The sequence below is a fragment of the Zeus faber genome, assembly GCF_960531495.2.
Source record: "Zeus faber genome assembly, chromosome: 2".
Taxonomy (NCBI): Eukaryota; Metazoa; Chordata; class Actinopteri; order Zeiformes; family Zeidae; genus Zeus; species Zeus faber.
Window position 1 is genome coordinate 14925518 of NC_137189.1, and position 24674 is coordinate 14950191.

At 42.7% G+C, this 24674-nt stretch overlaps 1 protein-coding gene across 6 annotated transcripts in view; it reads left to right on the forward strand.

Moving 5' to 3' along the window:
- The window catches only part of utrn (utrophin), a gene marked incomplete at its 3' end in the record, with an annotated part of 307813 nt that overhangs the window by 25200 nt on the left and 257939 nt on the right, over nt 1–24674 (forward strand). For all 6 annotated transcript variants that reach the window (XM_080024447.1, XM_080024442.1, XM_080024445.1 and 3 more), the window contains 6 exons: nt 14056–14117; nt 17462–17554; nt 19834–19911; nt 21273–21365; nt 21588–21760; nt 24267–24382. In XM_080024447.1, coding sequence (XP_079880573.1) covers nt 14056–14117; nt 17462–17554; nt 19834–19911; nt 21273–21365; nt 21588–21760; nt 24267–24382 — 615 coding nt within the window. The remainder of the gene's footprint in view (nt 1–14055; nt 14118–17461; nt 17555–19833; nt 19912–21272; nt 21366–21587; nt 21761–24266; nt 24383–24674) is intronic.

The following is a 24674-nucleotide window of genomic DNA, read 5'->3' on the forward strand; positions in this document are numbered from 1 at the left end:
GGCGAGTTGAACCCGAATCACTTCCACCCGCAGACCCTGGTCCTATGGAGTGTTGTTCGGAGTAGGATTGGTGTGCGAGTGTACGTGTTCTAAACTCATGTGAGTTGTGAGGGATTAAAATTTTGGGACGGACGAGAAGCACGCTTGGGCAGGAGCGTGACAGGCAAGATGGCAGCTGCCCACCGCATCCCCACCCACATAGCCTGCATCCCACAAGCCCTCGGTCTGTTGTGTGGTGTATGTGCTGAGTATGAGTTTTGGCACTGAGAGAGATAGGCGAGTCGCGACCGGATCGATCCAGGGGCGCAGCAGGCCGGGGAGCAACCACGCAGACCCCCTCCCCCCGGACCCAACCGTGCCCCAGTGCGCCCACCTCCCATACCTGGTGGCAGCCAACCTACAGCGAAGGGCGCAGAGCGTCTGCCATGCGCCTCCACCATGTTGGGCAGCTCCGCGCCCCCATCAGACCCCTGGTCAGCCCCCAGCCGCCGAGCAAGCGGGCTACAGAACAGAGGGCGACAGACGGCACCCCCACCGAAAGCCCAACTCCCCAGCGATGAGCGCCCCGTGCACCGAGAGCGTCAGCGGACAGGTACCCAGGCAGCCTGGTGTGATCACAGGAAACTGCCCCCCACCGAAGGAGGCCACATGGTGAACCCCGCGCCAGACGGAATGCCTAACCAGCCCCGGTACGACGGGGCTGGTTAGTCATAAAGAGGCTTAACCATGTGCCAGAGGAGCGCACTTTTAAAATGTATTATCTGAAATTGTATCAGACAAAAATAACAATTCAATTAATTGAAAAAATTATCAATATTGGATCATTTTTATGCACACATACACAACCATAAAAAATACAGCATCTTTTATGGGAATGACAGGTCATTGACTAGCCACAGAGGGCTGGAAGGACGGATCCCGGTCTCTGGGTTCATGATGCTGGGTGGAAAATCCCTCTTGATTTCCTGAAGTCAGTGCCAAGGCCGGCCGTGGAAGTGGATTTAACTCAATTAGAACTCTGTTGGTTGTTGGTCATGGGTTGACATGGCTGGCACGACTGCCTCCACTCCTACCACGCTAAGGCAAGGAAGAAGGAAAAACAAAACAACTTTAATTTGGTTCACACCCTTAACTCCCTATCCATCCGCGTCCTGTCCGGCTTTTTCCATCTCCCCTCTCTCCCATCTTTTCCGTCGTGTCTTTTTCTCTCTTCCTCAATCCCATTAGGGCTCATTTGTTTCGGTTGCTCCTCAGCAACATGAATGTCTGAGAGAGACTGGGCCAAAACAGGCCTTTCGACCTGCACCTCTTTTTGTAGCAGCAGCAAGGTCTTAAACGCCCAGAGACCTGACAGCGAGTCCAAATATAGTCATTCTGAGTCACAAATGTAACCGTCCAAAGGGGCCAGTTTCACTTTCATATGAATGGTTAGTCATGGGGGGAAGTGTGGTAGGGTCAGGTTTCACACAATCTAGGTCTCTTGCAGAAATCAGACCATCTACAGTATGTAGTTTTAGCAGATTTGGGATCTGTGATGTTAAGCACTTTTTATATTCAATTACCACACACATTTCAGTCTTTGTCACCGTGTTTGCTTTTATACATCCATTTTATTTGTGCGCATGTCTGTCGGTGCTTTTACTGTATATACATGTCTATGCTTTGTTGGTACATGCATGCGTGACGTATGCGCATGTGGCTGTTTCATAATAAGATAAGGTGTGTGTGTGTGTGTGTGTGTGTGTGTGTGTGTGTGTGTGTGTGTCCACAGCACCATGAGTAAACACATCTAGCATGCTCGACAAACTCTAACCTCTACTTCCTTTCTTACCCCCCTGTCTCTAACTCTCTCACTGTTATCACCTTCTCTTCCTCTTCCGGATTGACTGCTTTGACGCCTCTCTCCTTAAAAATACATACCAAGAGAACAACATACAGTCATGAATTTGAGTAAATGGTTATTTTGGAGAAAGCCTGGCTTTTTCAGAAGAAAAGCCAGGCAGGATCATAGTCTCATTCTAGGTGAGTTTGAAGGGAAACGTTTCATTATGGGTGTTTTTTGGTACAGGGCAAGAGACTTCCACCAACTTCAAACAGTGTCTTATCAAGCCAAATGCACATAAATGTTACTTCCTAAAGCCCGAAATACAATTTTGTGCTCCGTTTGGGGAACATTTCATTAAATGCTTTAGCCATTCAATTCTTGCCTGCCTTAGTGTCTCTTATGGACTTGTAATTGGAGGTCTGTGATTGTTTAGTTTGCTCTTTGACTATATTCCCTGTTGTATTTTTGATATCGTGGTTATATACGAAACTCTTCTGACTGCTATTTATAAAGTTGGTTTCACTGGTCACAAGGTCCAGGTAAAAAGCAACTTTTTCCTTAGAAAAGCTGAGCTGCTGAGACTACAAAGAATAGAAAAGCAGGTGGAGCAACATTTCAGTGCCATTAGGAACACTGACTGGCCTAGTGGTTCTTATGTTCCTTTTTATTGATTGATGCATTGCCTTGTACCCACAGGACCTCTGTGCTGTCAAGCTAGTCCGTTACTTTGAGCTGCTGCTGTGTGATGTTACCTGTGCTACCACTACAAAATGATTTTGAGATCCTTGCTGTTATTTAATGCTCTGGCACAGTTTAATCACCAACGATGATTGTTTATCTCCTCAATACAAACTTATACAAATTGGTGAAACTTCTTTTGCACAGTTTGTCTTTACACCCAACTTCTGGGCAATTCATTTCTTTTAAAATCCCTTCTCGCTACATCGTACAGATGAGAATATCCTTTTTCAAATTCCACAATGTTGCCATCAAAAGGCTTAATTTCCCTCCGAGCTCAAAACGATACTATTGGATGCTAGTTCTTGTTGTTATTGTTGAATGAACCGGAAACAGAAAGTTGACAACAAAAAAGTTGGAGCACATTGATGTTTTATCATACCAAAGCCTGGACAAGTGGAATACATAGGAAAGGGGACAATGACATCTTTCCAAACATCTTAGGCTCTATTTAAGGCGTTGGCGGTGAGTGTGTTTTTCTATTTTCCTAAAAGTGGCAGAATGTGTGTTTTTCTACTTCTGAGCCGCTTAATGACTGCTGATCTAGTTTGGATGGTTTCCAGACTGTTTTTGACAATGGATCGTTCAAGCTTGTTTTACGTTCCTGCTCCTTCAAGCTGCTCAATGTCTCGGCTCCTCTGCATCTCCATCTGATCCTCCGCCTTTCCATTGTTGTGTCTAAGTCCTGTTTGTGTACATATTTATGCAGACAAGGACAGATCTCTGACCCCTTTTCCATCTCTTTCTTTATATCGTGGGACGCTTTTTTTGCCGTTATCTCCAATTGCATGCCGGGATGGATGGAGCTGAACAGAGTATTGTGTGTTAAAGTGGTCCTTCCATATCCCACGATGCATTGTCTGCCCACCCCTCTTCTGTTCTGTCTCTTTTTGACCCCCCCCACCCTCCACCCCAAACCTCTTCGTAGGCCATCATTGGCAGTCTGTCTCTTGCTCTCTCTCTCCCCCTCTGCTGCATTCTTCTGTTCCTCTCCCACTTCTTTGGTTGAGCAGTGACAGAAACGGAGACACAGAAGAGGGCTGTGTAGGAATGTCAGATTCTCTCCTGCGGCTCGACTCCTGGTCATTTTCTTGAGTTCTAACAGTGGTTTCCGCGTGGTGGCGGTGGTGGGTGGTGTTGGGCGGTGGACGGAGATGGCCGAGCGTGGCATCAAACTTCGAGGTAGGAACATCAGAAATTGTTGTGACACTCACGGCGCTGAGGGAAGCTCAGTCATGAATGGTGCTGGATGTTGTCTATGTTGGGGGCTGAATTAAGGTTTCTTTCAAACAAAAACAAAAGTTTACTAAGTTTTTTCTTAACCGGCTATTAATCAATTGCTGTAATCGGCCGCCTGGTTGCTTATAAGATGTTTTTGGACATTGATGTTTTGTTTAAAATGCAGTGATATCTTTTAAGCATCAGCAGGTCAGTCGAATGCAGACTATCAACAGATATAATTTGGCCGATGTCAAGTTCTACTAGTTCATACCTTAAATCGACAAACTTGTTGGCTATAACATGATTTTTGACATGTGTTGTAGCTGAAGATGTGGGTGCATTGCCTATTCTCCTTGTCCAGATATGTTTTAAGCTTGGAAGCTGGTCAGTAGAATGCAGAATATGGACGGCATGGAAGGCATACCTTAAATCTAAAACTTTAACTGTTGTAAATGAATAGTTTATTTCCAGGGCCTGGATAGGTTTGATGTATTACCCAGATCCATTTGAAGTCCGATAAAATTTAAATCGTACACACTGAACGTTTGTCCTCCTGCCTCTGACTGGACATTTTTTTAAAAAGCCAGAAAGATTATTTACAGTAGCTCTCTCTAGGAATTTAGACGGCTTGACCCTGCGATAGGGCATACATCATCGCTCCACCTTGTTGCCCTTGACGCTCATTGACAACTAATTACACCGAATACTCTCCTACACATTCCACGTCGACTTCAGAGGGATTTTTTCCCAAAGCTAAGTAGGAGGGAATATGGGTTATCTTCCTTGGATGCACCAAGTGTTTTTCCTGCAAATTCCCCAAATCTTTGCTCACCGTTGATTGTCAACAAGGCTGCTTCAGTCTGGGGCAAGCTCAGACAAGTGACCGCTCAAGAGAGATGCGGCTGGGAGGAATGCCAGTGAAAATTATGGGAATTCTGTGCATTCTTCCCTACCCCAGCGAGTCACAATAAGAGCACACCTCAGCTGTCAGGCTGAGGCGGATGTGGACCTCAAGAGATTGGCCATGTGGCCATTGGCCAACCGTCCCCTTTTTTTTTTGTGTCCACACTATAGGAACTGGGAACGATCGTAGTTCTTAGAATGCCGTTGTTGAGGGACTTTTTTTTTTTTTTTTTTTAAACCTCCTACTCCAGGGCAGAGACTAACCGGCACAAGAGGAACCTTCAGTGACACGGTGATTGGTCGAACCAATGCAGCACTGGCAACTACCATATCTAAAAACTTGTGTAAAATCTTGACAACAACAACCCCAGCCAAAAATAAGATGCCTTCATTTAAAGTAAAGGTTTTGATATACACACAATTTATTATGAAAAACACCTACCTACATTAAAAAAAAACAAAAAACAAAAAAAAACCAAACAAACAAAAAAAAAACAGTGCTCCTCTGCTCCGACCTTGCTGCAGACTTGGACCTATCCTCGACCGGGTCACACTGTCCTCAGTGCACCCGAAACTTACACCCGGCGAGATAAAAAATAACCAATAAAAATAGTGTTTCTTATTGTCGATGTATTGTTTTTCAAATTGTTTTTTTTCTGACCTTAATTGAATGAAACAAAAAAAATCCTTGTGTGGTGTCCTGATTTATACCTTACGAAAGTCGGAGCAAACTTAAATTAAGTCTTGTAGATTTAATATAAGTGGAGATTCAGCAACTGCATTGCATATTTCTCGCCAAATTTTGGTGGACTGCTAAGGTTAAATCAGTGAAGGTTCATAGACTAAATACAACATGAATACAGAACTTGTGCTGAAGCCCCATTGGCTAATGTCACTTCAGCGATCTTACTGGCGGTGCGACTGCAACCAGAAAAAAAGCCCTTAAAGGTATTTAGTTCTTGGGAGACATCCCCAGTTTCTAGTTCCCCTCGGGTAGTCCCCAGAACTGTTGGGTTCAAAAACAGCTAATGGCCTTCAATAGACCTTAGGAAGAACCATACGTACTGACGGGGCTAGCTCGCGGCTTTCAGTCCACCAGCAGAAGTTTAACAAAACAGATTGTTTTTCCAAGCTTCTTAGATCGTTTTGTGCAGCTAAGACACTGTGGTCTTTTGGAGGTTAATTGCCAATAGGCCCGAAAACGGCGTAAAGTCAGTGTTCATTATGCTCCAAAGAGCTGAATGTTGTGTTTAGAACTACTTTGACCTCCTTCTCAGTAGGGCTGAGAAGGTGGTCCATCATTTTGATAGTATACATTTTGATAGTATACTGACTTATGAATGTAATATGGAGAATGGCACCTCTTTCATTCCCACCCACCTTCCTGAAAGCCTGTTCTTGCACTATATAACTTCTGTATTCAGGTACGAAACCTCGGGAAAAGTGCGTTATGCTTTATGGCGTCGTGTAGACTGACGGCAAATTTGGTGGAGAAGTCTTACAAGGCTGGCCTTACAAGTCTTAGAAGGCATTGAGTAATTTCCTGCGTCATGGTCCCTGCGTCATGATCCCCGGTAGAACCCTGGCTCATTGTCGGAGCTGTCTGTTGAGATCCAGACGACCCCCAAGAACTTTTCGCACCCAGAGTGGACCGGCTCTGGCCCAGGAGACATGAGGTTTTGGCTTACCCCTGGCAACCGGGCTCCGGATGGGTCTGATGATAAAAAATGATGCCTCCCTGAATGGCTGGGGTGTTGTTTGTGAGGGCTGTATGGTCAGCGGGCGCTGGGGGGCCCACTAGACCCGGCACATCAATATATTGGAGTTGGAGGCAGACCAATTGGCCCTGTTACACTTGGCTCTGTGGGTGAGGGGACACCATGTGCTGATTAATCGTCAGGGTGGTGTCCGCTCCCCAGCCAAGCATCAGATGGCATCAAGGATTTTGCTGTGGGCCCATTCCTACCTTTTGTTCCCTGTCAGCATAGCACATTCAAGGCAGGCAAAACCTGGGATCGGACTTATCGAGGGGAAGACCACAAGCGCCAGACTGGTGCATTCATCCCCTGGTCATGGTCATGATCTGGCGTCGATTCAACTGAGCAGAGGTGGATCTGTTCATGTCACGAGACACAGCTCATTGTCCTCTATTGTACTCCATTCGGAACCACGACCCCCCATTGGGCCAGGATGCCCTGGCTCAACACTGGTCTCGGGCTCGTCTGTATGGATTCCCTCCGCTCCCACTGTTGTCAGCAGGTGCTGGACAGGATGGAACTGGTTCTGGTAGTCCCTTGGTGGCCGACACAGACTTTGTTTGTGGACCTGAGGTCCCTCATTGTGGGTACGCCTTAGGTGCTTCTGCTTTGGTCGGACCTCCTGACGCAGACAGCGGGGGGAGATCTTCATCCCACTCCCCACAGGTGGAAACTGGCTATCAAACAAAGGTTTACCCATGGAAGTGGTGGGGGAAAAAATTCAGAGCGCTAGGGCCCCGTCAACAAGAGTGCTTTACCCATCCAAATGGCTAGACTTTGAGTGGTGGTGTGTGTCACGCTTGGCACCATCCACCCTCAAGGTGTACATTGCCACTATATCGTCCTGCCATAATGGAACGGATTGCAGCCACCGGGCAGTCACATTGGGACTTGGGATTGGGGTTTGAGGTCACATCTGCCAGTTGGTCCTTGGAATGGACTCTCCAGACCCTGGGTTCCAGGTCTCTGCCTTTGGGGTCTTGCATAGGACAGATCGGTTCTAACCTCACGCTCAGTGACTGTTGTGGATATACAATAGTAAGAATTCAAGTTCGAAATGAAGTAAAACTTCATTCGTAAAACTCTTGTTTTTTGAAGTGCGCCGTATGATGGGTGCCGTAGTGGCCCAATCACAGCCTATCAAGGCCAAGTGGAGTCTTGGTTTCTTGATAAGGGCTTTCAGCTTTATTCAGTGGCGCTGTCTGGAGGCAGCTTAAGGCATAGTAAGAACTCTCATTCTTTATTTGTAAAACCAGGCTTGTAGCATCTTATGCAAGAACCAATGGTCATAACGAAAGTCATCAATAGCTCGGTATTTCAAAAAAAATAGTCTGATTTTGTCAATATCCCTAAGCCCGACCTCACAGCATTCAGACATGCTTATTCTATTGCTATCATTAGTAAAAAATTTAAATTTTCTGCATTTTAAAGATTTTAAAACCTTAGCTAAATGGATTTGAGGGAACGTTTTTGTCTCTGTATCCTGAGAAACAGCTCACTGCGTTAATTTGTTTGTTTTCAGTAAGTTGCGGCTGCTGCTCGCCAGTGTGATTTTATGCCTTGTAAACATCCCGTATTTACCTAAGCCCCGAACGCTCCTGTTTGCACATACAGCGCTACCTTGGAAACCCTCAGCACTGGCTTGCTTTTTCATCTGTTTCCCAGCCCTCCTACACACACACACACACACACACACACAGACAGACAGACAGACAGACAGACCGACCCACAGACAGACAGACCCACACACTCACCCACTAAGAGAAGAAGACTAATTTGGTGGAAAACGCTCTTTGTGTGGTGTAATGGAGACTGCTTCAAATGAGTGCGCTCTGCTCCAGGCAAATCCTCCTTTTTTACCACCGCCTCATTAAGCCTTGGTTATACCTTTGCATGGGCACGCTATGGAAATTTGTTTGGTTGTACTGTTCAGTAACTTGCAAAATAGTCTTAAAAACCAATATGAAAAAAATTGTGATAAGATCGTGGATCAAAATGCTGCCATATTGAGGACTACTGACTGAACTATGGAATGGAATTATTCTCCCTCATTGCAAGACTCTCTTTACAACTTTACAATAACATGTTAATTTACAATAAAGTAACCAAACCTGAGCTGTTTGTGCATACTATTAAGTCTCTGTGTCAAATAGTTATTGGTAGACTTAGACTTTCACATCTGACTTGTGCTGCAGATCAATTTTGGCAAACATATGGAAATGAAACAGCAAAATGCTCATCTCCCATCACTTCCGATGCATTTCCAGGGAACGGCCCTCACTCCAAGTCAAAAAATCTTGGAGGTGCGCTGCGAGGTCGCGCAGGCCCCCACGCGCCATGGCGCCATCCCTTAGGGACGTCATTTGCGTCATGTGCTTCCTTGGTTCCTCACTTTTGGGTCGAGTATAAACCTAGCTTTACTTTTTCCCTCACCTTGGTTGTGACTCAATGTTTGGGATTTTTGTTTTTGGATCTGATATGATCTTGGTGCTTCAGTCGACAGAGAAGAGAATTCCAAAAAAGTTTGTCCTACATTCTGCTGATCACAGAAACACTGGCTTTGTAAAAAACTAGGAATCTTTACAATTGTTTGTGCACTTGCAGGTATCCAGAGAGGTCATATTATTTTCAGAATTTGTGTAGGAATAATTCTGTTTTTTAACGTCATACCCGTTAGTGTGTGTGTGTGTGTGTGTGTGTGTATGTGTGTGTCAGTCAGCTGTGAGAGCGCCGCTGAGGGATTAGTCATTGTGATGTAATCACAGTTTCCTGTTTGTTTTTTTAGGAAACTGAGACTTTGCTTTCTCAGCACGCTGCTTGGTGCCTCAGATACAGATTATCGGTCTTCAAGGAGACAGATAAACTGTGTTTTTGGCCAATATTCATGTGCAGTAAATATGGAATTTTTTGTTAAAACTTGTACAGTCAGTATTCCTTGTAACGAACATACTGTATGTTTGACCAATTGGGTAAAAGAATCATTGCCAATTATAGCGTGAAATTATCTGTAGTATTATTATTATCTATTGTATTATCTGAAAGCAGTGGTGTTGGCTGTTAAAGCAATGAAGCGATATAATTTGTTAATTCAGATTAGCCATCCAATGAGAAACCACAGAAAGGACTCACAAAAGGCCACGTGTGAATTGACAATGACAAAAACCTAAGGTTAAATATAGGAAGACATTAAAGGAACAAGAACAACAAAAACATTGTGTGTTGGTATTTTGTGAAACAACAAACCAAGTTCTAAAGATACTAGGAAACCATTTTTTTTTGTTTTATTTGGATAACTTTTTTTTCGCTGACAACTTTAACATGTTTAACCCCCCCCCCCACGCCAAGTCAAAATGATGTTACCGATAATCAAGAAAATTATGGAAAAAAAACAAAAAAAACCCAAACGTGTCTGGAATTGTTTTTCCATGTCATTGGACCGTGGTGAACATGGTCCATTGGTTACTTTACAGTCTACAGTCTGATTGATTGGCGTGATTAGCGTGATTGTAAGGGGGACGGTAGCTCAGGCGGTAGAGCTGGTCGTCTAGTAATCTAAAGGTTGCTGGTTCGATCCCAGGCTCCTCCTGCTAGCATGCTGTAGTGTCCTTGAGCAAGACACTTAACCCCTAATTGCTCCTGATGGCTGCGTCCGTCGGTGTTTGAATAATTGTAAGTCGCTTTGGATAAAAGCGTCTGCTAAAATGACTAAATGTAAATGTAAATGTACTTTACCTGATTTTAGGCCTCCAAATAGCTTGTGCCTCCCTACAGCAGTTTGATAGAAGGCTTACAATGTCTTGGTGTACCTTAACTCATTCGGGTGTGTGTGTGTGTGTGTGTCCGTCCAATACCAATATGTGAACCGTCAACATCAGCGCTTATGAATACTCGAGTCTTTACTTATGTAGAATCGGGGCCTGTTTAAAACCAGGTCCTAGGGCACGGTCCTAGACATTTGTCCATTACTAGGCCATCTCAAGTCACCACCATGATGAATTGTACACATACCACTCGCCGATAAATGCTGAATGTCTATTACTCAGATGTCATTAAAATAGACAATTGTTCTGTTGCATTTTCTATTTGCATAGCTAAAAGCAAAGCTATTACATGACATGTAAGCAGAACCATAAGGGGGGCAAATGTAGTTCATGGCTTGTAAACATTTATGCCTTGTAAATACAACGGTCAAATCTTTAGAACATTTATGCACAGGTATGAACGTTCTCCAAACTCTCTTCAAAAAGAGTGTCTCCATCAATAAGTGCTGGCATGCACGTATGCCGTCCAGTGCTGCTTTGATCCATCCGGCAGTGAGACATTCTTGTGTGGTAGCGAGGGAGGAGGAGGAGGAGGAGCAACAGCAGCAATGGAGGGCAGGACGGAGGTATGAATCAGGTGTTTTGTCCTGTGGAGGTTGTTGGCTGCTAAGCCCACAGGAACGTGTTCTCAAGGGGGGGGCCACCGGGTGGCGTATCGGGGCCGCTGGTATGGAGGCCCCTGCATGAGGGCGCTTCATAAAAGGGAAATTGATATTGTGTTGAAAGCACACCTGAAATGGGCCAAACCAAGACCTTTTTAAAGATGTTTTTGCCAGCCTCTCTTCACCTACCTCCGCCTGATCCCGTTTCTCGCTTTCTTCATTTCTTTGTGTCACCTCAGTCTGTTTCACGGTATTCCCCTTCATCCCTCCCTGTCTGTTGGAACATGTACAAACGTCATGCGAGGTGTGAAATACTACAGTCTGATTGATTGGCGTGCGCGAAGTGTCCCCGTTATGCACGAGCACTGGAATGGCATGGATTCCCTCCATGCATCGGGAATATGCATGGAGGGAGACAGGTCCCGATCTAGACCTGATCAAAAGTCTTCTAGAGCCATCTTTCTCTCCTCTCCTCCTGTGATAAGTGAAATGTGACAAACTGTGAGACTTTGCTGTGTGTGCACAAAGACACTTTTGTTGCATCTGATTAATGACATGCTTAGTATTTTACAAATTTGAGTTTTTTTTAAATTTGATTGAAGTCTGTGCTGATATGTGATAATAAACAAAATGGGTTGTATTTCTATTAAAAAAAAAACCAAAAAACCCTGTCACGCGACAGTGGGGCTGTGGGCAAGTAATGTAATTGGTGTACTCTCGAAAACCATGTAAGACTGATAACTGTGGCAACCCTAACCCTAATGTCCTCCAAATCATGTTGACTCTTTCCGCTGCACCGCTCCACTTCTTCTACATATTCAATAGTAGTGGTATAGAATTCTGATCATTTCCAAAATTTGAAGTCCATATGGTTTTCACAAAAGTTGAGAAACTACATTTTTCCTGAATAAAAGGATCCTTTTGTCCCTATAGAAATAACTCCAAAATCATTTTCCATCAATTGTTGTATCTCTAATACGCTGTTCCAACTATCATCATATTGATTACTGATTCTAGACAAAGTAGGCCGAAATCCAGAATTATACATATTGGGCACGATTCTCTCATGATCCATGCTAACCCTGTATGGCCTTGTTGGCCTTTTCCTGTAAGTCTCCTCCACTGCTTTCAATCATCTGATCGTCTCACCTCTTCACCTCTCTCACTCTCCCTCCCCTTCGGGCGAATACTTGTTTTCACACCTCTGAACACGCACACATACATGCACGCACACACCCACTCCAAACAAAGGCAAGAAGGACCCCTAGGGCTAGTGATCATAACCTTTGACCTTGTGTTCAGTCCGTGAAGCTTTGTGAAGTGATTGGTCGCACAGTGGTTGTTGTTTAACATTCACAGGCAAATGTTGTGTGTACACACACACACACACACACACACACACACACATTATTTTCATCCAGTTAACATGCGTAGACTTTGGTCAAGAAGACATCAAAACGATGTTTCAGCTTGTGCTTTGCTGATGAAAGACGGCCAATCTTCATATGAAAAGTACAAAATTCAAATACTGGTAAAGCTCTTCCCACATTACTTTTTTAATCACAGACTCCCCCGAGGTGTGTTTTCATCACTTTGGATTGATTTGGCTTACTTCACTGAATTTAACCCTGCAGTTTAGGGATGTCATTATGCTCAAATGCTGTGGTTGCTGGATGAGCTGTCATGGAACGAATGACTATTACTGCTGATTGAGTTTATATGCAGGATGAGTTTTCTTCAGTTATCCTCAGGGCTAATACAGCTCCATTCTATTCAGATCTTTGGCCATACACCAATGCAATACAATGTCTGTTGAATGTTTTATTTTCTATGAGCATTTTGAAGCAGTGAGGTCAAAGAGTTGCATTTGGCTTACATCAATGTCATTATCCAAGGTAATTTCTTTCTCTAAACTTACATGACACATCGGGAGTTCAAACATGTTATTGCGCCTACTCATGATCTCATGATTAATGCTTGAGATAAGACAGTAGAACTAACAAAGGCCTTGCAGTATATAAATATCAAGGACCGAAGCAGGGCCATTGAACAGAACAGCTGCAGTCCTTTTTGGAATGCTATCAAAGACAGCCTGAACTGTGTGTAGTGGGATACTGCACCATTCTTATTGAAGAGAGGATTCCAGCTCTTTGAGGGACGTGAGGACACTCTTCACGACAGAACTCTCCAAAAGGGTTCACTTATGTTAAGATCAGTTGATCAGGGTGCCGGGTTTTTTGCTTCATACGACAGGTTATGGATCTCTGTGTGCCAACCTAGGATTACAAGCATACATTTCAGTTTTGTGAAGCTCACAACAGGTAGCTTTTGTTGAGAGGTGCTGATTCCATCCTGATTTTTTTCTATGTTAGTTTTGGGGCATTGATCCATTATCCTGTTATATGTTGTTGTATGTATGTCTATTCCTGTTGTTAGCTTATACTTGTCCATTTCCCCACGACACCTTAAATACTTGCAATTCAGGCACAGACTATTTGGTCTCTTTGGAACTCTCGTTAGTTGGCTCATGTTGCTTTGAAAACTCACATATCAATCTAATAAAGCTAATTAGCAATCAGGCTAATGACTGACAATTGTTAAATCTGATTTAGTTAATTCAAAGTTCAAACTACTTTTTTATGTGGTGTTTTCATTTTTTAGTCCAGTCCCTGTATTTTCAGACAAAGGCCTTATTAGAGCACTATGTTCTTTCACTAAGAAAACAGAGGTAGGGGGTCGAGCATGGAGAGAATATGAAATATTTGTTAAGCATAAATGGGATTTTTAATGTTTTGGCTGTTTATCACACCGTTATGAAGGCTTTAGTTCCAACTTCATAAACCTTTTTGCAGCACTCTTAGCTGTATTTTGTTCTTGCTTCCAACGTCACTGTAATTGTAATTATTTTTTTCTTATGCACCAGGGCACATTTTTAATGCAGTTTTTTTATTTTTATAAAGTTTTTTTATAACCACAAGCCCTGCAGGTACGAATACCAGGACATCTACAAACAGCTGAATTGGTCCAGTTGGTGCCCCAAATGTTGTTTAAAATCGATTATTTTTTTAAGCTGCTGGCGCTTTTGACTGCTGTTGACTTTTTTCCAATTTAATCGGAAATTAGTTTCTTCACACATCACGTTTTGACCCCTTCCTCATTTTTACCTCTGGTCTTTTTTTCCCCTGCAGATGAGCACGACTCAGTACAGAAGAAAACATTCACCAAATGGTTAAATGCACAGTTCTCAAAGGTAAGACAAAACTCAAAAGAGTTCAAACTATCATAATTTGTTCAATTGCACATGGAATGAAAGGTAAGAAAGAAAGGTAACAGTAGCTCAGGCGCAGAATGAGCCGGAGAATTTTAAAATTGAGGGTGAAGTGGTTAGGCTGAGAGCAGGCTATTTTGGTCTGAACTTTAGTCTGTTTTGTTGTTATTTCTGAGCAAGAGCAGCCTTCCCGAGAGACCACAAATGGTTCTCTTGACCTTCTCTTCCCAGGCTGCTCAAGCAGTTGCTAGTCCAGACATAGAAAAGTGTGTGTGTGTGTGTGTGTGTGTGTGTGTGTGTGTGTGTGTGTGTGTGTGTGTGTGTGTGTGTGTGTGTGTGTGTGTGTGTGTGTGTGTGTGTGTGTGTGTGTGTGTGTGTGTGTGTGTGTGTGTGTGATATTGTGCAATGTTCCTTACGTTTAATATATCATTTGCTTTCCAGGTATATTAAAGCTCAAACTACTAATGGATGCGTATGATCTAAGTATTTTTTTTAGTTTCTATTTATCCCTTATTTTTATTTGGCTGTTTTATACCCCTACCAACTGCACCAAAAACCCGTAATACATCTGGCATTTGTCATTAGTGGGAAAGGTTACACCTCGGTTTCAGTCACAGGACAGATGACCCTACATTAGTCACGGTTCTTTATCGCTCCAGCTCCGATGGGCTGTGATCGACACGTGACACCTGGGCTGACGCTCAAAATTTTGCCCCTTTACCTGTGCGATGCAACATGCGTTGAAGTTCCGCACCTTGGCGCGTAAATGGACAGGAATATGTGTATCATTTGAAGAAGAACAATCTTTATTTGTCACACAGCACACCACACTACAACACATGCATGCACACACACACACACACGCACATGCTTTGGATGGTTGCCGGTGAAAGGCCTCTGCGTTTAACCCATCCTGGCTTGTCCTTCCTGAGGGGGCACAGCCAGGAGCAGTGGGCAGCATTCGTGCACGCGTCCGGGGACCTGGTGATGAGTGTCCATCGCTGGTCAGACGATGATGTGTGCATGTTTTTGGGGGGGGGTCCTTACTGACGTGAGGTGGAGGAAGCCCCATGTGAGCACGGGGAGAACATGCAAACTCCACACAGAAAGGCTCCTATTTGGGAGATAACCCGCCGGAGCACGGTTGATCATGTCATATCCGATATAGAATCCAAAATCAGAAGTAATTGACTTTTTTCCCGCATGTGGGACCATGCTATATTTTGAGTGTGGGGACCACAGTGGAGAACCCTCACCCTCTCCGCCGTACTCTGATCCACTCCAGCACCGCCCAAAGCCGGTCTCCGAACTGGAGGAGCGTCTCCGCTCCCCGCCACTCCCCACCGCTGAAGGACCGGTGCGGGCATGGATATTCCATGCTTCTTCTGCTGTAGTGTTGGGTCGTTCGAACGAGCCAATCCTTTTGAACGGCTATTTTGTAGGAACGAAGGGACCAGAGTCTCGCTGGATTTGAACCTGGGTCGCTGCAGGACTTTTGCCTTATGGTATACACGCTTATCTAGTTGAACACCAGGATGCCCTTTTTTTTAATATTTTGCTCTTCTGTTGGAGAGTCTCTAATTTGTTTGAGGCAAACTCACACTATAAGAACAGAGAGCATGTTGGAACATGTAGTCTTTCCTGTTTAACATTATGTTAATGCTCCTCCATGGCTTTGAGGCAGGGCTGTAGGAATCAAGAATGGACTGTGCCAAGACGACCTTGTGTTTACGTTTCAAAGGACCTGGTCTGAGGCTTATATCCAAATCACCCGCTCTGAAATAGCAATCGCTCATGCCTAGGACCGGGTACCGAGACCGATATTAAACGGGCCCAGGGGCTAAATTATTAAAGACCGTAGTATCGATAAGCTCCGGTGTTGCCACTACTGTTAACGCTATTGGAGAAATTAAGAAAATGTATTTTCTATTTTTTTGGGATATATAACCCGTTTCTAACTTGCAGTAAGATTAAGATATTCGTCGAAGATGCGTTTTCGCTATAATCAGAACAGATCTCTCCACTCTTTCCTGCTCTATCGCCAGAGATATGTGTGAGGGAGGTGGGGCCCACTCCCTCTGCCTGGCTGTCACGGACGCACAAGGGCCACCAGCTCTGAGTTATTATCAATGGCAGAGAATTAAACGCTCAAAAGTCTGGTTATATTTCACTAGAGTAGATGCCGACCATGCTCGTTGCCACAAGCCCAACCAGTCTTTTGCATGTAAGGAAGGAAACATGAGCAATCTTTTGAAACATTTAGCCAAAGTACATCACATTCACACAGTTTTCGACTGTTTGTTTTCTGGCGCTGATTTATGTTTCACAGGGGTCACCCCCTCTCCATGCTTAACCCGCAGAAAATAAAAGTGTTAATTCTGCTCTCAATTTGTTTTAGTTTTTCCTCTTTTAAAATTGATGAGCAGTGTTGGTAAGAGAAGTAGTACCGTTTAGATCTACCGTTTTAATCTTAACGAGTAGTGTGGGGACCACACTGTTTTTAGTTGTTTTCTTTGGAGAAACCAGCACGGCTCTCTGCGATCGGGGCGCATGGAGGGCCGTGTCCGGACGCGGACGATTCACACATATATAATATATATTGATGATTCCCCTTATTTATAATTCCTGATTGAAATGTTGTCCCTGTGTATTTTGTAAGCTTCTATCTGTTTTATCCTGTTATTGTAATGCGCACTGACTGACAAACGCAACAAAAACAACTGCTGGACTTCGATAATCTTAGTTGACTGATGGTTCTCCGGCTTAGGATTCAACTCGTCGACTTTCAGTGTGCAGCCCTACATTTCTACAATTAAGTGTTAATATTCAAATTCAATTTTAAGTTTTGGTGTCAGTCGTCAATCAAGTTTTGCTCCTGTTGATCTTGGTTTGATTTCCCCCAAAGACTTGATCTTGAATACAGTAAGTTAAGCATAATAGAATGGCCCCATTAGCTTTGGTTTTGACTCCTGACCTTAAACGCTCAGACTTGACTCTTCCTCACTCCCCCAAAGGTTCCATCTTGACTACAACAAGTTAAGGATAATACTCCAATTTTTATTATTTTTGGATTGCCATAGAATCATATTTTATAGAATACATATTCTGTGCATTTACAGGGGTTGATTGACCATTGGTTAAAAAAAGAAATAAAATAAAACAAAAGCTCTGTGGGGTTAGGGTTACTCTTTGTTTGTTCAGGTAATATTTGGATAAACTGTCGTCGTGGTCCAGCTATGAAAGCCATGACAGCAGCAGTTTAGGACTGGATTTGGTTTGGTTGGATGCTGTTAAGTAACCGCATGGTGGTGCCTTGTTCCAATCAGACAGGAAAGACGGCAATCAAGGACATGTTCTTAGACCTGAGGGATGGACGAAAGCTGTTGGACCTGCTAGAGGGACTCACTGGGACCCTTCTGGTGAGTTTGCATTCGGGGTGTGTGATATGATGTTAGATCGTGAACGATTAAAAGATATGGCTGGCTGAGTCAGTGATGTCTTGAAATCACTTCTAAAAACCCATTTTTAAAGATCTGCTTTTATGTGATTCTATATCTATTATTTTTTACTTATTTATTTACTTTTCCCATTTTATTTCTATTTCTTATTATCGTGTTGTTTATAATTATTTATTTTGTCTCTTTATCTGCATTTACAATTGAATGAATGCATTTAATTCCTGTTTTATGAATGTTCCTTTGCCTTTTAATGTCATGATCTGAACTCTAAGTATTTCATCTGTCAAAGTACTTTGTAAGCTGTATTTTTAAAGGTGCTATATAAATAAATCTATTATTATAAAATGCCTCTCAGCTTGAGCCAGAGCCTCGCTCTTTCTGTTTTTCACCGAAAAACAGAAACTTACGCCAAACGGTACTTTGGCCTAAATGGTCTTATTCTTTTATTTTAGGGTTTCTTAATAGGAAGGGCTATATTTTTTAAAATAGGTTAAATTGTTTGGTTGTAGTGTTCAGTAACTTGCAAAATTGTCTTTAAAACCAACATGAAAAAGAATTGTGATAAGATCGTGAATTGTGATCCTGCCTGAAAAAGATTGTAATATGATGATTTTGCCATATCGCCCACCCCCAAGTTTGCATTATAATTTGCACTATCATTTTTGACCCTCACCTCCCCTTTATTAATCTGTATATATTATCTGCTTACTCCCATGTTTCCAACTGTCCAACAATCTTACCAAGTGGTAACTGTCCGTCTTAAAATATTCTAGACGCACATACCGACACGTACATACATGCATCATACACACACACACACCTAGCATACATGTACACACGCTATCTTTCTGTGATACCGGAATACAGATTTGTTAATAAGGTGTTGACGGCTTGGTCGCGCACTGGATTTTCAATTGCCCTGCGTTCATTCTTTCCATAAGCCGCACTGCCGAGCCCACTGATAGCTTAATGGTGTGTGATGTATGGTGAGGAGTGGCATGCTGTGCAGTCTCTCACACACACACACACACACACACACACACACACACACACACACACACACACACACACACACACACACACACACACACACACACACACACACACACACATCTAGGAGGCCACAGTGACTCCCCCTAGTTGGGGCTCATTGATGTCATTGGAGAAAATTTGCCCGAGCATGCTGTGTATTTGTATACGAACGTGTTGCAAACTGCTCTGGTTTTATCTGCTCCAACTTCGGTTTCTTTAAACCCAGAAACTGAAAACGACAATATAACATGGGTTGTATTAATTTATTAATGTTCTTTTACATGAGAATGTTCTGTCCAGTAATGTGAATATCAGGAAATGTTTATTCTGCCAAGTGCATTTTTATATACAAGGAATTTGTAGTGGTAAGGATTAGTTGCATTGCTGTAAAGACAATTAGCATTAAAATAGGCTGAGCAGGCTCAAACATACAAAAAAGTCTAAAATACAGAACAGTTAAATATATAAAAAATATACAGAATATACAAAGTGTGATTCTATGCACTGGATAAAAAAATTATTATTTATTGTGTGTGTGTGTGTGTGTGTGTGTGTGTGTGTGTGTGTGTGTGTGTGTGTGTGCTAAATAAATACAATAAAATTAAACTTATTGAAATGATTGATATGTACTTAGATATATGTTAATGTATGCACAGGTATATCAATCTATCTTACATGCTATAACCCTTTTAGAGACCTATGCACTTAAATGAAACTCAAAACCAAACTCGAATAAACAAAACTGATCGCCGAAGGATCCTCATCACCCCAACAACGGACTGTTCCAGCTGCTGCGGTCGGGCAAGCGCCTCCGCAGTCACACAGCGAGAACAGAGAGACTGAGACTGAGTTTTTTCCCGCAAGCCATCAGAACTGTCAATGCTGACCTCACCAGGGGTCCTCACTGAGCCACACACATAGGCTCCACTACCTTACTGTACTGTATGTAGCATACTGTACCGCATACTGTGTCACTGTTCAGGGTTGTTCGTGATGCCGGATTGCTTTCCTAGGGCATATTGTGTGTTATCACCGGGTGCGTTGCATTACATTTCACTGCATATATGTATGAAAGTATGTATACGTATGTGACGAATAAACCTCTTGAATCTTGAATCTTCATTCCCATTATTATTGTTTGTACCATTGGGCAAGTGGGCTTATCATCTAACGGACTCTTCCTCTTCGTCCTTCTCTCTGGACCGCAGACCAAAGAGCGAGGGTCGACCAGAGTGCATGCCCTCAACAACGTCAACAAAGTGCTCCAAGTCCTGCATCAAAACAATGTGAGTACCAAACCATGTCATGATGTATTTACCTCAAATGAAATTCGGGGACTGGTAGTGTAATCCACCCAACCCAAATGATATCGTGGATTTCCACTTTAAAATTCACTGGAAATTGTTTTGGGTAATTTAGCCTTTTTCACCACCTTTCCTACTGTTTTCCAGCCTTTCCCAGCACTTTTCCAGCCTCCTTTCACTCAACATTCTTACGTCCTTCACACATCCAAAGACAGACAGGTTGTCTGGAGTTGTTAGGGGTCAGTGTGCCTTGCTCAAAGGCACCTTGACACATTTTAACCAGCTGAAGAATGAAACCAGCAACCTGAACCTGTACTAGCTCCTGAACCTTTTCATAATTTTGCTTTTAAGATGTACAGCACTTTCGTCATTGCAGGTTGTTTTGAAAAGTACTTTAGGAGTACATACACAGAAATACATTAGTTCACATTATTATTTTTAAATTCATAAGCAGATAGTGATTTAAGATAATTTATTAATTCCCTATGTGGGGACATTTTTTTTCCATTTGATAAAATTACTTTATCGTTCATTTACAGCTGTACTTTCCATACAACAGTCCAGCCCTGTTGTATGGAAGCATGTCGCTTTTTGCCGTTTTCTACGTCACTGTTTTAGCGTAGTAGCCACTTGCATGAGTTTGTGATAAGATGTGACTTTCGGCTAACATTTGGAACAGATCAGGCCTTGAAATGCTTTTCTGCAAAATTTATTCTGGGTGATGGTGGGTGGTGGGAAGGTGTGGGTGAGGGTGGCATGGGGGTGGTGGTCAGTATGGGTCTAATTAAAAGAAGACAGGAGGTCAGGAGTTGGGGGCCAGTGACTTCACTGTGACCAGACACTTGACCTTGCTGTCCGCCGGGTCCTTTGGATTCCATCCACAGTGTTTATATGTAATCACTTCGTAGACAGAATCACATGGTTAAAGGACTGGATGCACGCATGTCTGGTAAGGACAATAAAACCCACCATGTGTAAAAGGCATGTGCAGTTGTTTTTTAATTGGAAATAGTGGGAACAGATGATAGATAATCACAGTTTAAACATTTTTTTTTTGCTTGCGCATGCAAAATCATAATTAAGAGAGATACTTTATTCATCCCTTGAGGGAAATTGCGGTCTCACAGCAGATCACATAAAAATAGCCAATAATAATAAAAGTAAGTATAAAATATAGAAAAAGGGAAAATGGATTAATTAGCTGTAAAGTTGGCAAATATAACAAACCTAAACATTGACTAGAAGATAGAGAAATGTACAAAAAACAACAAAAACTAAACCAGAAAAATAAACAAATCTCTCCCTCTCTCCCACTATCTTGCTCTCTCTCCTCCTTCCATCAGGTGGACTTGGTAAACATCGGGGGGACCGACATCGTGGATGGAAACCACAAGCTCACCCTGGGTCTCATATGGAGCATTATCCTGCACTGGCAGGTGAGCACACACACACACCCATCCATCTTTACACACACACACACAGACACACACACACACACACTAAAAAACAACCAGTGATGTTGACAGAGGACCAACAGAGCAGCTGATGAAAAGTTATTTATCAGTGCGCATGACGTTAGTTTCCATAGCGACGGCTAACTTTCACGCCCACGTGTCCTGTGTCTTTCTGTCTGTACGTTGCTCTATCTGTCTGTCCAGGTGAAGGACATCATGAAGGACGTGATGTCCAGCTTGCAGCAGACCAACAGTGAGAAGATCCTACTGAGTTGGGTGCGGCAGTGCAGTGGTGGCTACCAAGATGTAAACGTGCTGAACTTCACCACCAGCTGGAGCGACGGCCTAGCCTTCAACGCCCTGCTACACCGCTTCAGGTGTGTGTGTGTGTGTGTGTGTGTGTGTGTGTGTGTGTGTGTGTGTGTGTGTGTGTGTGTGTGTGTGTGTGTGTGTGTGTGTGTGTGTGTGTGTGTGTGTGTGTGTGTGTGTGTGTGTGTGTGTGTGTGTGTGTGTGTGCGCGCGCGCGCGCGAGACGTCCCCATCCATATGATGCTCTAATCCAGCTTTTTTCAACCACGGGTGTTCCCTGACACTTTTTTCAAATCCCACATTAAAACACATAAATTATGGAGAGTAGCTCTTGTGTTTCAGGATCTAAATTGCAAGACTGTATTCATTCATCCAGACTGTCACTTAAAGACAGAATAGCAGCTCTGTGTTCATCAGGACAAGCTCAAGTTTCACACTGAAAGTGATAACTGTTAGTAGAGATGAAAGGTTTGATCTTCCAACTCTTTCCTTTGAGTCAGTGAGAGGAGTTTGTTTTAGCAATTCTTTCTGTTTCTGGAGTCAAAGATTTACCTGCTCATCCATCTTTTGCGGGAGTGACTCAGACTCTCGAGTCATTTAAAAGATTTTGCCTTTAAAACAGCACCAATTCTCCTAGGTACACTTAAGCACTGGTTTTTTTAAGGTACTCAGCAGGTAGGTTGTTCCAAGCATCTTAGAGAACAGAGGTTTTCTGTGGATTTAGGTTCAGGTCTCAGTTGCTTCTGTCTCTTCATGTAATCTCAGACTGACTCGATGATGTTGCGATCAGGTTCCTGTGGGGGCCACTCATCTGTTGCAGGACTCCTTGTTCTTCTTTTCATTGAAGATAGTTCTTTATGACTCTGGCTGTATGTTTGGGGTCGTGGTCATGCTACAGACATTGACACACCAATGCAGAAAATATGAAATAATTGCCAAAGATAGATGTTTTCTTGTTATTCTACAGGTCATCCACAGGACAGAGTTATTTTGGCAGTTCTTGATGTTTTAAGAATTAATAAAGAGTTGCATTGCAGGTTGAGAACTTGAACTCCACTTGCAGACTAACTCTGTCCTGGATGCAATGGCATACAAATACTCTGTGTTGTATGCCCAGCATGCTGACAGTACAGGTTAAAAAACAAAAAAACAAAGATAAATGTTTTTGTGAAACATCTAAAGTGCATAAAACTTTTGACCAGTACTGTATTCTTATTTTCTCTCTTGTTTTTAATTCAGACATTAATGTGGTCTCTTTCACAACCACGCTTTCATGTAAATATATATATGATAATTCAAGTACATTTTGTTTGATTCTCAAATCAAATGAGTGAAAATTTCTTTGACAATATCCATCCACTGGTTTGCAAGGTCTATACATCACACCAATTTCTTGGAGCAGCCTTATGACTTGCTGCAATAAAAACTTGTCAAGTATCGATCTTATTGATTATTTATCATATCAATGTCATCAAAAAAGTGGGAAATGGAAACCTTGCAGCAAGTCTTATTTTCAAGTTCAAGAGATTATTTGTCACATACATATACATATTTTATAATAATACAGAAGATCCCCTCAAACATAAAAGTTCTGTGAAGGAAACCATGCTGTGGGAAAAAGGCTGGAATTTAGATTGTGTGGGTGGGTGGGCGGAAAGGTCACATTTGCCTTGGACGGGGTCGGCGCGTGTGTACACAACCCGTTCCGCTGTATTTACGCCTGTTACGTGTATGTGTGTGATAAGTACATGGGAGGTGTTTGGGGGAGGTTCTGTCCTTTTGCAACACCTTTTTCTATGAACACGCACACACGCACGCACGCACACACAGAGGCCAGTGTTGGTTTAGCCCTTGACTTGGGTTTAGGTGGATCTCTGGACACCACATTCCAGAACCCCGAATTCAGGGAAGGGGTCCTGTTTAGATTGAAGATGCAAGAAAATCGTATTTTGTGTTTGGTTTCTGCACACAATTTATAAGGCATTTATTTAATTAAAAAATGCAGTCTTTCCTTTAGGGCTGCCCCCTGAAAGTCAATTAATCTAATCATCAGTTAGAAACCCATCAGTCAACTGAGATTCTTTAAGTCGAGAAATCGTTTATTTATTTATCATTCCTCCAGATAAAACAACTAAAACAGTGAGGGGAAAGGGCACTACGAGATTATTTTCTGCCCACAACACATGAAGAGGGGTTGATCAGGTAGACAGTCGCGGAGATAGTGTCCGCATTTTGCATGACATTAAATAACCTACATCTAAAATAAATAGATGTATGTGACAAAATTCTGAGTTGGGTACAGCCCTACTTTACTTTGATTTATATTTCCCACAACTTTACCAGAAAAAAAAATATATAAATTGCATCGTTTAACTTTAGGTTTAGATTGTAGCTTTAACTTTAGGATCAACTTTAGCACCGGAGTAATAAATAAAGCTTATTTCTTGTTTCCTGGTATTGTGTACTTATCCACAGCTACAGACACCACTTTGTTCTACAACCCTAGGGGTTCAAGTTAAATAAATGTTTCCTTATCGTGTGTGTGTGTGTGTGTGTGTGTGTGTGTGTGTGTAGACCCAGTGTGTTCCAGTGGGAGCAGGTGGTCCACATGGCTCCCGTGGAGAGGCTGGACCACGCCTTCACCGTGGCCAAAGAGCAGCTGGCCATCGAGAGCCTCCTGGATCCTGAAGGTGGTTTCTCATTGGCATACGCACACACACTCGTGCACTTTACAGGAAATTTCTCCCCTTGAAATTAGATTTTATTTGATCAGAAAACCGAATGGAAACTTTCTAATGTTGGACGATGAAACTTCTGACCCCTTATATTTTACTAAACATATTTTCATAATTTGAATAAACACTTTACAGAAGAGCTAAACAAATTTTTGATTGATTGTAATTATTTCATTCAAAGTGCAGTGTGTAGAATTTACTGAACGGACTTGGCAGAAATAATAATATTCATAAGTATATTTGAATT